At 50.2% G+C, this 12,845-nt stretch overlaps 1 protein-coding gene across 1 annotated transcript in view; it reads right to left on the bottom strand.

The window, feature by feature from the left end:
• Positions 1 to 2,105: 2,105 nt before the first annotated feature.
• The window catches only part of USP31 (ubiquitin specific peptidase 31), a 29,721-nt gene continuing 18,981 nt past the window's right edge, over positions 2,106 to 12,845 (bottom strand). The window contains exons 12-16 of the mRNA XM_069870603.1: positions 11,692 to 11,811; positions 11,299 to 11,524; positions 10,495 to 10,653; positions 9,667 to 9,819; positions 2,106 to 8,647 (exon numbers count right to left, since the gene is read on the bottom strand). Of these exons, the coding sequence (XP_069726704.1) occupies positions 7,110 to 8,647; positions 9,667 to 9,819; positions 10,495 to 10,653; positions 11,299 to 11,524; positions 11,692 to 11,811 (2,196 nt within the window). The 3' untranslated portion in view covers positions 2,106 to 7,109. The remainder of the gene's footprint in view (positions 8,648 to 9,666; positions 9,820 to 10,494; positions 10,654 to 11,298; positions 11,525 to 11,691; positions 11,812 to 12,845) is intronic.

The following is a 12,845-nucleotide window of genomic DNA, read 5'->3' as shown; positions in this document are numbered from 1 at the left end:
ATCCCTAGAGCAGCCTAGGGGACAAGGAGTGGGGCCAGCACCAGCAGTGCATGAACAAGGATATGAGGATGCTTTCACCAGGGCCTCACACCCAGCGGTGAGAGAAGCACAGACACGGGCCAACAAAGATGGGAATCCATGCACAGAGACCCGCGAACACAAAGGAGCCACGGCCTTCGAGCAGAGGCCTGAGGGTTTGGGGGCAGGAACAAGGAGGCTGACCCAGATGTGCAGGTATGGCAGGGTGGGCAGGGGACACCCCACCTCTGTCTGGCCAGGTACTAGCGTCCAAACCCCAAAGAGGAACCCAGATTGCATCCCCCTGCCCAGAGGGCTCAAGGACCAAACTCACCGGTGCAAAAGGGCTCCACGTAGGTCCTGATCCATGCTCTTGGGACACGCTGGCAGCAGGGAGCCTGGCCAAGCAGCACTGCAACCTGAGCTGCAGAGAGAGAAGCACCAGGGACATGATCGGGTGGCAAGGGAGGACCAGGCATCTCCCCATTCCTGGTACACAGGTCTGTGCCCCAAGCGGGGCAGTGAGGAGCCCTGCTTGAGACGCAGGGGGAAATTCCAGTGCCCTGCATGGGGTGAGGGCAGAGCCGCCACAGCTTCGTGTCTGGAGCAGCACTGAAGCCCCCGTGCCATCCCTGGGTCCTGTCCAAGAGACGCTCCGCAGGGAGCAAAGTCCTGCAGCCCCCGTGCTGGGACACAAACCCTGGCAGACAGAGCGCGGTCCCCAGCGCAGGGTGCGCAGCTCCAGGACCCCCAGCCAGAGCGGGGAGCATGGTGAGGATGCAGATTCAGAAAAATGCTCACTCAGGCAGGATGCCTAGTAATAAATTTATTGTATTTTATTACATATTCCCCTTTTTGCACTTAATTCCAATTCCTCATATTCAAACTCTTCTTTCTCAAAGAAAATGATTTTTAACATAAAAATATAAATTCTGCATATTAAAAGTGCATACACCTCGAATAATAAAACATACAAATAAATAATAAAAGGCATCGACACAGTCTCATGCACTTGTCCTCAAATAATTTAAAATTTATGGTACAATGTTCAATCCCAAGTAAAGACAGCCTGCTCTCCAATACTGTACAGCTCAAAAACATTAAAACAGAGAAGAATATCAAAGGGGTGGGCAGGGCCCACGTCCCGGGTCCGTGTACAGTGATGTGACATGCAGAACTGTAGATATTCCAGTGTAAAACCTGACGCTGTGTCCAGAAGAGAAACTGCATTTGCAACAGGACTTAAAATTCAATTTTAACCAATGGTGAGGCACAGTTGGTGAGCAAACCTGTACAAATTCATACTTGGAAGGCCACAAGAATACAGTCTGGCCGCTTGCAGCCCCGACTCCCTTGTGTCACACTACCCAAGGCAATGTAGCACCTAAAAGTGGTTTCTTATTGCACGAATGCCATACATACCTAGCACGAACTTTCTTGCAATGCGTTTGTGCTGCAGGGCCTCGAGTGAATTTGGATTTACAGTTAGTTTTAATCTGTGTCTTTTAAAAAAACACTATTGGCAGATAAATTGAGCGCTATTGCCTTTAAAAACTAGAAGACTCCCTAAAACCTTTAGACCTAACATAGGTATTGTACAAGCCTTCAGGTACTTCTATTTTACAAAATAAAGCTCCTAATAGGAAATGCTTTACAGTGCCTTTATTAAGAAAACCAGTTGGACGTTCATCTCACCACAGATTAAAACTAAATTTCAGTTCTCTCCACCAATAACATCAGATACCGCCAAATTATTTTGGATTGGTAGGCAAATGACAGACCAAAAAAAAAATAAATAAAAAAAAAAGAAAAAAAGAATAGTAAAATTCCCTGGAATGTGTTTCCAAACCCCTCTCTGTGCTGGCTGACTGAGGGAAACAGGGCAAATCGCCTGCACGTCACTAGACCCAGCAGCGCCGAGTCCCAGGGTGCTGTGAGGTGGGTCCCGCTGGGCACAGCCGCGAGGAGCCCCAACACCTGCGATTCTCGCCAACCAAATGTGCTGCTTGCCAGCCCTCGCCAACCTGTCCCATGCAGGGAGCTGCACCCCACGCCTCAGCCCCACACACCCACCCACCCACCCCAGCAGGAGCTCGGCTCAGCCACGCTAACAGAGCACCAAGGGGAGGCACAGTCACCCCCCAGCTCTTCCCAGCCCGGCAGGCAGAAGCCACAGAACCAGCACAGGCTACAGGCCGATTCCGGGGATGACTCCCTCCACACGGGAATTCAACACAAATGCTTTTGTCTGGGTGCTCACGCAGCTACCGGTGACCGTCTTGTCCCACAAGGCGGGACGTGTGGCTAAATGGCATGAGAATGGCAGGCTACAGACAGAACACTGACCGGGACTGCCCTGGCAGAAAAAGGAAAAACAACACAACACAGAAAACCAGTTTGTTCTCATTTCACTGTTTCCGATCCCTTGGACGTTACGCTACGCTCCGGCCTTGTCAGTAACGTAGAATCCTGCAAAGGAAAGAATTGAAGATGTGCAAACGAAGCAGGAACGCAGGGACATGCTCACGTGTGCTGGCAGGCGGCGGCACCGCGAAGCAGGATGGGCTCAGCACCGCGCTCCAGGCTCTGCCCAGCAGCGCCAGCGCCGAAAGCACAGGCTGCGGCTCGTCCGCAGCGCTTGCATAGTTTGTAAGTGCATGCATTGGGTACAGCGAGAGAACTGCCATGCAAAACTGCCCTTAGTACTGAGGAAATGGTTGGTCATGCTCAAGTTTCAGCTTTGGGAAGCAAACAACCCTGCAGCTAAGACAGATGAGGACGCTTACAGTGGAATAAGTGTACTGTAATTAAGCTGCTAATTATCTATCCTAAGCGTCTTTTTTTTTTTATTTAGCCGTGTTTGATAAGTTCGAAAGGGTTAACAATTTATACACCCGAAGTGAGACACGAGTTACAGAGACCTGCAGGCACCCAATTGTCTATCAAATGTGATTAATACAAATAAAAGGTGCCTCTTTAACACACGTCATTGAAAATGTGCTTATAATTCGTATACTACTAAACACTATCCAAAAGACGCAGCCCAAAAAGGGTAAAAATAATTTCTTTCAGTGACTCCAGGAGGAATCGAGCACTGGAATGAAGGCGCTGCTTTCCTGCGCCCAGAGGGCTGATTCCAGGAGCAGGAGCAAGTGTCAGACCAGAGGTGTGGCGTGAGTTACGCATGGCCGATGCAGGTGAGTTCAACCCAGAGCTGACTGGGAACATCACAAACCCTTCAGAAGGCTTCAAGCCTGTTTTCCCTTGGAGTGTGCAGGGCTGTTTGAGACAGGGATAGTGCAGGACCTGTCCCTCAGAAGGCATTCCTCATTCCACACCAGCGTGGGGCTGCCCTGTGGACCTTTGCTTCCAGGTCATCAGTTCTGGGGTGCTACACCCTACCACCCCCAGGCAGGACAGCTCGCCTGGCGGGCAGTCTCTCCACACCGTGGCTGTGCCTGGCTGGCAAAGCCAACCCGGAGAGCGATGCTGCTCATCCTGCTCAGCCACAAGACCTCCAGGTTCCCACGTGCCATCACCCAGGGGCAGGGGGAGATCCCTGGCCAGCAGCGACCTGCAGAAGATGACAGAACCCATCTCCTTCACAGGCATGAGGGCTTCTGAAGCCAAACCTGAATTGTAAGAAAGGAGGTGACCACGTATTAATGCCTACTTCAGGACAGCCTCACCCCTTCTCTGCTGCAAGGATCAACACGCAAAGCCAAGGCAGCACTGACATCTAGGACAAGGAAAGTCCTCTCTAGAGAGCACCTTAGTAGTGTGCCACATCTTCACACCCAGACAACACAACACACATGGACAGGAGTTCCTACACATGAAAGGGCTAAGAAATAAGCCTGCCGGGAGAGAAGCCTCATGTTGCTTTTCCCCAGCTCACTTTAAGCAGGGCCTGCAGTAAGCTAAATGCAGCTTTAGAAAGATTTACTGCACATCACTGATGGAGTTGTGACTTCAACAGCAGCGAGGCTTGTTTTTACACTCACAGAGAACACCTCCTGTTTCCTGGACCCACCCCCTCCAACACTCAAGCAAGTTCATATCCTGCTGGAAATCCGTGACACCAAAAAGCAGAGATGCCAAGTGGCAGCAAACAGCTGTTTTCCAAAGTGCTTTGTTACAGAACCAACACAGCCACAGATCAGGGACTGCACGTTCCTGATCCAACACAGGCATCCTTCACACATTTGCCCCATGCATGCCTCTTATTCATCACAAACTGCAGCACATCCCCTTAGAAGTGAAAACCTTTTGCTTGAGGACGCCCTAATCAAGCCCTCCTGAGCCAAAACGCCACGTGCTGGCAGCCAACCCATGCAGAGCTGCATCTCCTCTACTCCAAGACAAGGACACTGTCAGTACGGCCTCTTCCACCCATTCCATGCTTGTTTGCAGGACAGGTACGAAAGCCAGTTTGGCAGCGTATGCAGAGCAGATAGTGCTGAAGCTGACAGCAACTTCCATACAGAATTATGGGAAATATACAGAAAAGGAAACGGATTGCAGAGGTTTGACTGCTTTTAACATCAGCTGCTGAAACATCAGGACCTCACATTCCCTTTTTGTCCAAACAGGAGCTCCAATGACCATTCTCATGGCCCAAATACAAACACATTGTACTGTGCAGCTAAAATACCGATCTGGACATGGCTTCAAATTTCCTTCAGTCCAAACATGCAATACAGGAGCAAAACCACCTCATAAACCATATACTAGCTTCCAGTTTAAACATCTACAGTGATGGCATAAAAAGAAAATGTCATAAAAATAAGCTCTCACAAATGTCCCATGGTGAAATGCACAGAAACCCAGGATCTGTCCATTAAAAGATCCCAGACCGATTTAGCACTGGCTACCAGAATTACATTCTCGCTTGAGGAGCTGTTAGAAGAGAAGAGCTAGCACAGTGCAAGACCTTAATACAGATAAAACCTTAAACAAATACATCAACATCAACATTTCAGGGAGTAATTTAAGTACTACAGCACGAAGCAAGCCTTATCTGCTCTGCTGGATAGAGTAAAACATAATCCAAGAATAATCCAAGTCATACGCTTAAGAAGCAAGCGACGCAACCTTTACTTCTTGCTGCTGCAACAAATGAGACCGAAACAATACCCAGGGCAAGAAATGCATCAGGAAGATGTCATGGTCTGGTTTAAAAACACAGCCCCGTGCACAGAAGCCAGCACCCTGTCATTTGGGGCTGCGGGCATCGCTGCTGGCTTGGACAGGGGTTTGTACGCCACAGGGCAGAGCAAGGGTTGTGCTGCAGGTGGGCTCATCCCCTCAGCTCCATGCACACTGGGGGTTCCCCAAGGTGTTGACCACCCCCTCAATACTGCTTCCCAGAGCTTTGCTGGTGAGCAGAGCACAAAACGTGATCACAGAGCAGCCACATGCCCAGCAGACCTGGGGACAAGGCTTCCTGCAGAGCTGTCAGCACAGCTGCTCAAGAGAGGAGGTGGAACACAGCAGCTCAGAGCAACTACTTGTTGGACAGCTGTTTGCTACGGCGACGAGAAAGACGTACAAACAGGTCTGTCCATAAGCTAAGCCTGGAGGAGCTTTGCCAAACACAGGCATGTGATCGGCAAAGACCTCGTTTAGAAGATAAGCACGCCCGGCACACCACGCATCAGGACCCATGCACCAGACTGCTGCCATACGGAAAGGATAAGCAGCACATTGATAAAAACTCATTAAATTAAAAAGAAAAGATTACACCATATGTATACAAAAGGACTTGAGGAATCCACTTTCTAGGAGGAACCTCCAAGAACTCGAGGAACCTCCCCTGTAAGAAGGGCATGTAAACAACGACATTACTAGCTGTAGTGTTTTAACCCTGATAGAGCCCCAACAAAAGTAGGGATCGCTGCGCTCAGACACATGAGGCCACATCCACCGGGGAAGGTGAGCAACACACCCAGGGGAGGAACGCAGAGCGCTCGGGAGAAGATGAAAACTGCTCCACGTATTGTGGTACAGCCCCTCCAACCGCACAAAGGGGCCTGGCCAAAGCATGCTCCAAGAAGGCGGAGGAGACAAGAAGACACTTGGCTTACCTAAACATTACTCCTATAGACAACGATGCTCTATTCACATCACTATGATTAAGCACCTGAGCACACGAGGAAGTGCTGCTTCTCAGACGTCTGAACAGGGGTTCCAGCAGCAGCATCGCCATTCCAGGTGTGAAGACAGCTCTCTCTACAACCATCTCCTGCCTGGCACTCCACAGGTACGAGCTGGCAACCAGCTGCTGCTCATCAAGTTCTGCTGTCACTTAGCTTAGTGTTTCAGAAGCAATGAAGTAATTAGAGAGGACAGGGTAGAGGTCACCTTAGGTATGGACAGAGTATAACTCTTCATAGACAGAGCAAAAAAAAAAAATGCAAGTCACATTTAATGAGAAAACCCAACAAACGTTCTGCTGTTGGAATGCAAAAATGAGATCTATTACAGACACACACACGCACGGACACACAGGTACCTTTCTGTCCACCCACTAATGCTAGTCCCTCCTATACTGGCTGAGCATATACCTGAGAAACAACATTAGTGTTAAAATATTGCCCTTTAGAAAGCTTGAAGATGGAGGGGAGCAGGGAGAGAGGGTTGAGAGAGAGCATAAAGAAGCGGCAGTCTCTCCGGTTTCCTTCGTGTCCTCCACAGCTCAGAACAAGGCCATACACCAGCATGGACACAGCCTGCTCAGAACAAGACCAAAGGAATATCAGTTCACAGCTCTAACAAAGCACACTCATGTCAGTACAACTGGGGTTCAGTTTTCAAACCTTGCATCTGAAGGTTGTTGCGTTTTCTATAAAGAGACTCCTGTCCAAGTGCTCTGGGACAGCTGCGTTCTCGCTCAACAACTCCAGCTACACTACTCACATCAGTGCTGGCTGCCTGTGGCTATTTGGTTTGATGGCAGAATCAAAAGGCGCTTTGACAACTTGCAGTTAACTTCTCCTCAAAACAGACATTAGGCACATGAACAAAAAAAAACAAGAGCTCAGAATAAATTAGCTTCTCAGCAGAAGAAAAGACACCTGGATTGCAGCATTTCACTCGGGTTCCAGAGAAGGCCGTACAGACACCTGCATGCTGGAAGGTAACTTCTTCAGCGGCTTGTCAGCAGGCTGCTTGCCACTGGGAGGAGGAGACTGGACTCCGGGATCTAGCTGGGAAGACTTGGACTTGCGACTGGATAGCAGAGAATGTTTGTTGGGTGTGGCATCCTTTGGGACAAGTTTTTCTTTTGCAGTAATGTTGGCATGGGTTTGAGAGGCTGGTGGGACAACACCTTTCTCCGATTTGTCTTCTGGTACATTCTTACTGCCAGACTTGGAGCTGCCACTCGCTGCCTTTTTGGAGAGCATCGTTGTCTTTCCCAGGTCTGCTGACCTCCGGGTCTCCTTCTGCCTTAAGGCTGATTTAAAGAAAGACAATCCTTTCTCTTCTGACTTGCTGTCCCTCTTCAAACTAGAACGCACACCAACATTTGGAGACCGCAGGTTAGCCATCGAGGAGCTCCGCACGTGCTTGCTGTCTACTGCCTTGCTGTCACTCCTAGAGTGGCTTATCCGTGGGGAGCTCGTTCTCGAACTGCTGGTAACACTCGTTTTATCTGACCCCAGACTTATCTTAGAACCCTCCCTGCTGAGGCTTCTGTCTGAAGTCCGGCTCCTCCCAGCAGAAGAACCCTTAGTCAATGAGCCTGATGGGGTTTTCTTGGCAGCAGCAGAGGATGGAGAACCTGACTTTTGCTTCTGTTGAGCGGATGGGACCGCCACTTCAACGGACTTTGCGCTATGGTCCTTCCTAGCCTGAGCAGGAGCAGGAGACCCATGTCGCCCACTGGCCCTAGAGGAGTCTGCCTTACTTCTAGATCGGGAAACTTTCTGGGAACTCTTTAGCGGAGGAGAAGAGTGAGAGACTTTGGTCTCTTGGGTAGATAAGACTGTCCTTCCCTTCCTCAAACTTTTGTCTGGCTCAGAAACTCCCTTGGAGCTGTGAACCTTCTTAGGGGTACCGCCCGCCTTCTCTGCAGCCAGCCCCATCCCACTGGGGGCTTTCAACTCCTTGACTGGAGAGCTGTCCACAGAGTCACTCTGATCAACAAAGGCGATTTGATTGTTGTTATCAAAAGGGTCCAAAGCAGGATGGTTCCTGTCTGGCTGCACAGAGCTTTTAACATACCCATCTGAAAGATCTGAGCTAGATGTCCTTACGACAGACTCTTCCCTGAATGCCCCTTCCATGACAGCCAGGGGTGCCCTGCGAGGCGTCCTGTGCTCTCGCCGACTGCCATCACAGGGCTCCAAGTAGCTGCTAGAGAGATTCCTCAGGCTGCCGAAGCAAGAGATGGATACTTTATCATCAGCAGCCTCTCCAATCTTCTCCAGGGTGGAAGCAGAGGTATGTACAGGGGAATCTCCAGAGAAGCGGGATGGAGAGTTGGAGCGCCACTGCAGTTTTGCAGAGAGCGACCACGAGGGCCTGACGCCATTTTCACTCACTGCCAGGGGGCTGGTGACAGAAGATCTGGATGACAGGCTCTGACGCTGGACACTCCGCACAAAGGGACGAGTTGAAAATCCTCCTGCAGAGAAAGAAAGCAATATCCTCAGTCTGAAACCTCAGCCTGCCACCAGTTCATTCCACAGACCTGCTCCCCTATGACAGACCAGCAGCCCACTCACCCCACACCACGTGCCTCTCCAGGCCTGCTGCAGGTACAGCTTCTTGCATGAAAGCTGAACAAGGAATTTAACAACTGCTATTTGCTAGAGGTCTCCCAGAAGTAACCCTGTGAAGCTTGTAACTGAAAATCCAGATTTTCCTCTCATCCCTGAGCAGCAGGAAACCAAATGCGGGAAGTCCTCGAAACCAGTAATGAGTTCACCAACTATCATAGCCCTCCCAGAAATACATTTTTCCATATGAAAGAATATTTTCCCAAACCATTCTGTAAAGGGCAAAGTAGGACTCCTACCTCTGTACCTACACTGATGTATTTGTGCTTACAAAGTACAATAAGCATTCAGAAATGTGACTGCCACAGCAAGATCGGACAGTTGTCACAGCACTGCTGCAGGGTCACCTCTGCTTTGGAATGCTCAGTGACCCCTGAAGCTCCACATTTTCAAGTGTTATAAGGCACTGAGTGGAGGAGTCAAGCAGAGACAGGAGCTGAACAGTTATCTGCGCACACAAGCGCATTTGGGTATCTTCACACGTCCTTGGGAGCAGCCGCCTCCACCAGACAATCATGTCCCTCCATGCCAAGCTGTAGGGACACATCAGCCTCCCTGCAAAAGTGCTCTAGTGAAACCCAGAAAAAACACAAGCATAATGAGCTCTTGATTGAGAGGTTTCATTGACTGCATTCCCTGTCTTTGAAAGGCTCCTTAAAGTTCCTGATCTGCTCTTCTCAGTGCTTTCAGATCAGAGAAAAGCTTGCCAGCACCAGAACCCATCTGCTCCCCATGACACAGCGCCTGCCTCCCCAGCTGCTGGAGGAACTGTCCCTTGTGACTATGTATTGGTGGCTCTTGCAGTAGGGATCTTGTAAAATTGTGGTGGCCCAGGACCCCCAGGCACAGCAGTGCTAATACACACCATCATCTTCACTCCTCTCCCCCGTCAGCTCTACCGATTCCGAGAGCGAAGCCAAAGACGTGCGCCGCGACGATGCTGCTGAAGCAATGCTGGGCTGCTTGCTACCGGGAAGACGGCTGACCCAGTGCTCACAGAGCGAGGAACTTGTGGAGCCTGCAAGGAACCAGGCACAGGTATCAGGCCAGTGGCGTGCAGCAGCACAATACATGAAACCCTGGAAGGCCATCGAGAGTCAGGTACGTACTGTACCTTGCCGGCTGTGGCAGATACAGAGCCTGGAGCTGCCCCACAGCCACAGATCCAGGTGCTGCTGACAGTCTTCACTCTTACGAAATATTTAAGGTCGTAAGTGAAAGACAGAACTGCTCTTGTCCTGGTACACTGTGAATCGAAAGAATCAGTGCACCAGCACACAGGTAGAGGGCAGTCCTTGAGCTGCCACAACAATCCAGCATGAAGACATTCTTTTTGGAAAGTCACAGAGCCTGCAACTGCCCCCAGATCACCCCAGATTCAACCAATGCATCCAGCTGTTGGCTGCCTACCTAAGCCCAGCAGCTCTGTGCCGGTCACAAGTTTATGTCATGGTTTTGATAAGGGCAGCTCTGAGCAGGATTATTCATGGGGAAAAAAAGAGGATTCCCCCACCTCGACAGCCTCCTTGCCACAACTAAGCCTCAACGGCAGAGCAGGGAGTTTCCCACAGCCTATGACGCACAGTCAACCCTGCTGAGGTGGGGGCTTAAGCAGAGCTGGGCAGGAAATTCTGCAAGACAAACTATCCAAGAGAAACTACAGCCACTCCTTGGCAATGCCAGTGGGGCTCACCTGCCACAGAGCTGTTAGCAGACCATGACGGGATCGCTGTGCGTCTCTGATAGAACAGAATATAAGCTGTCTGCTTGCAGACTTCATTTTCAGAAAGCTGCTGGACATCGCTGTCATCGAAGCAGTACCATTGGCCATCAACAGAGTTCTTGCAATATGCTGGGAGAAAACACATTTCTGTTAGGCTTTCCTTGCACTCTCAGGTTTGCTGTACGAGAACTTAAACACGACCTTATCTATGATGGACTTGGAGAAGAATGAAAGGGACACATTTATTCATGCAACACATCCCCTTCCAGCCTAACTGGCAAGATGGGCCCCGAGACCGGACGCGCAACAATTCCCAAATCTGCTGTGTGAAGTCACACAGATCCTAAGAACCACTAAACAACTCTATCCCTAGCTGCTTTGGGAGCTGCTGGAACAAAGAGGAGCTCATGAAGCGGCTGTGCACACAGGCAATATGCAAACACTTCCTATGTATAACAGCATCTTGCAGCTACAGAAGTTCTGGACTGAGGGGGCCAGGAGCAGTTTTTGCAACCTAAGAGGCCAGTTGAATTATTCTGAAGGAAAAACAAAAATAGCAGAGAACAGAGCATAGAGTAGGACATTTGGGGTCGACAGGCACTGTCCTGTTCCTCAAAGTCATAAAAGTTACCCCTCCTGTATGACACAGCCAGCCCTTGTTAGCTGGGAGAGGTCCTTTTGTCAAGGGAGATGAAGTTAGGGACATTCAACAGAAAAACATAACCGTTTTCTTTCTGAAAGGGCCCAGCATTCCTAATTCTGCAGGACACTTGCCTGTGTAGTGTCCCCCTTGCATGGTGCCATGATGATTGCAGACAGCGTACAGGTCATAGATGTAATCCTCAGGATCCCTTCCGAGACCATAAGGTCGCCTCCAAGGAGACCAGTGAGACGGCAGGCTCCAGCTGCTCTGACTGCGCTTTACAACATGAGGAGTCATGTCCAAGCCACTCAACGGGAATTTAACCATGTTCTGAAGTTTCATCCTTCGGTCTCCTTCCTATGTAAACAGAGAACGGCGTGAGCTGCAGTGGCAGCAGGGCCACCACGCCTGGGAAGAACAAAAACCCAGGAGAGAAAGGCACAGGGCAAAGCAGCTGCTTCTGGAGAGGCAGTCTCCCCAGGTCAGCCAAGCAGCTGTTCTCTGGCGTCCCCGCACAACCTTACCTGTCTAAACCTTTTGAGATGTATGATGAGAACATCGGGTAACGTCCAGAGGCTCAGTGTGATGCTACCTTGCTGCAGCTGCTTGCAGTGTGGGCAACGCCACGCATCATCTGGGGCAAGCTGGGAGGAAGAGGCAAGAGTGGGTGATCAGTTACCAAACTCTGAGGCAGCTTGCACCATATCCCTGCTCCTCTGCTGCATACACAGACCCCTGAATCCTATCAACCTCCAGCATTTACCAAGCTCGTTGGGAATGCAGGGTTCCCAGCGATGCTTTGCAAAATAGCAGCAAGCAGAGACATGTGTGCCTCACACAGGAGGCACTTCCCACTGCAAGACAAAACTCAGCTAGTACTGCTGTGCAGGGAAACTGTTTCCACCTTAGAAACCCCAATCCCTTTAACATAGGGGAGAAGGAAAAACAAAGGCAAAAAGCAGGCAGGCCTGGCAGCCTGAGAAGAAGTACTCTCACAAGAAAACCAGCAGCAAAGGAAGGACTGGAATAGAAAGAAGAGCCGTGTACTTGGAATTTCATCTCTGACACCTTGCTGCCCTCTGGATCCCCTCTTCCTTCCAATGTCCCAGAATTACAAACTGCAATGATTTATTGCTCACCAAGGGGAATGTGTCTTTTCAAAGACATTAATACAACCCACACTACCCTCCAAAGCCCAGCACTCAGAAAACTCAGAAGCCAGAGAGCTTTAAGCTGTCAAACAACTCTTCCCTTACCTCTGAAAGAAGGAACAAGAGAGGCTCCAAAATTATTAAAGCTCAACCGCGGGTCCGCAGACCATCCCTTTTTACAGCAGATTAGAGACCTCTGGCAAAGAAACGCAGATTGCTTACGCATTCCGGGCAAGGGCCGGATCAGACCCATCTCTAGCCTGCCCCTACACCACCGCTCCTGACACCTGGGCCTACCCACACCACGAGCTGAGTGTGAGGAGAGCGGAGGATTGAGCTCAGCAGTCACTGTTCTGCCATTGGAGGGGGGAGCCCCACTCAGTGGGGGTTGCCTTGAGCCCACTCCAGCCCTAGTCAGGTCTGGCAACACACAACTCCTCCAAGACAGAGCAGTAAATTCATACAAAGAAGCCACACTGTTCTAATTCTTTATAATGAGCGCAAGAAAAAGACATTGCTATCTCACA

This window comes from Phaenicophaeus curvirostris, chromosome 16, assembly GCF_032191515.1.
Source record: "Phaenicophaeus curvirostris isolate KB17595 chromosome 16, BPBGC_Pcur_1.0, whole genome shotgun sequence".
In the NCBI taxonomy this organism is placed as follows: domain Eukaryota; kingdom Metazoa; phylum Chordata; class Aves; order Cuculiformes; family Cuculidae; genus Phaenicophaeus; species Phaenicophaeus curvirostris.
Note: the sequence above shows the minus strand (reverse complement) of the source record. Positions and strands in the feature narration are given on the sequence as shown.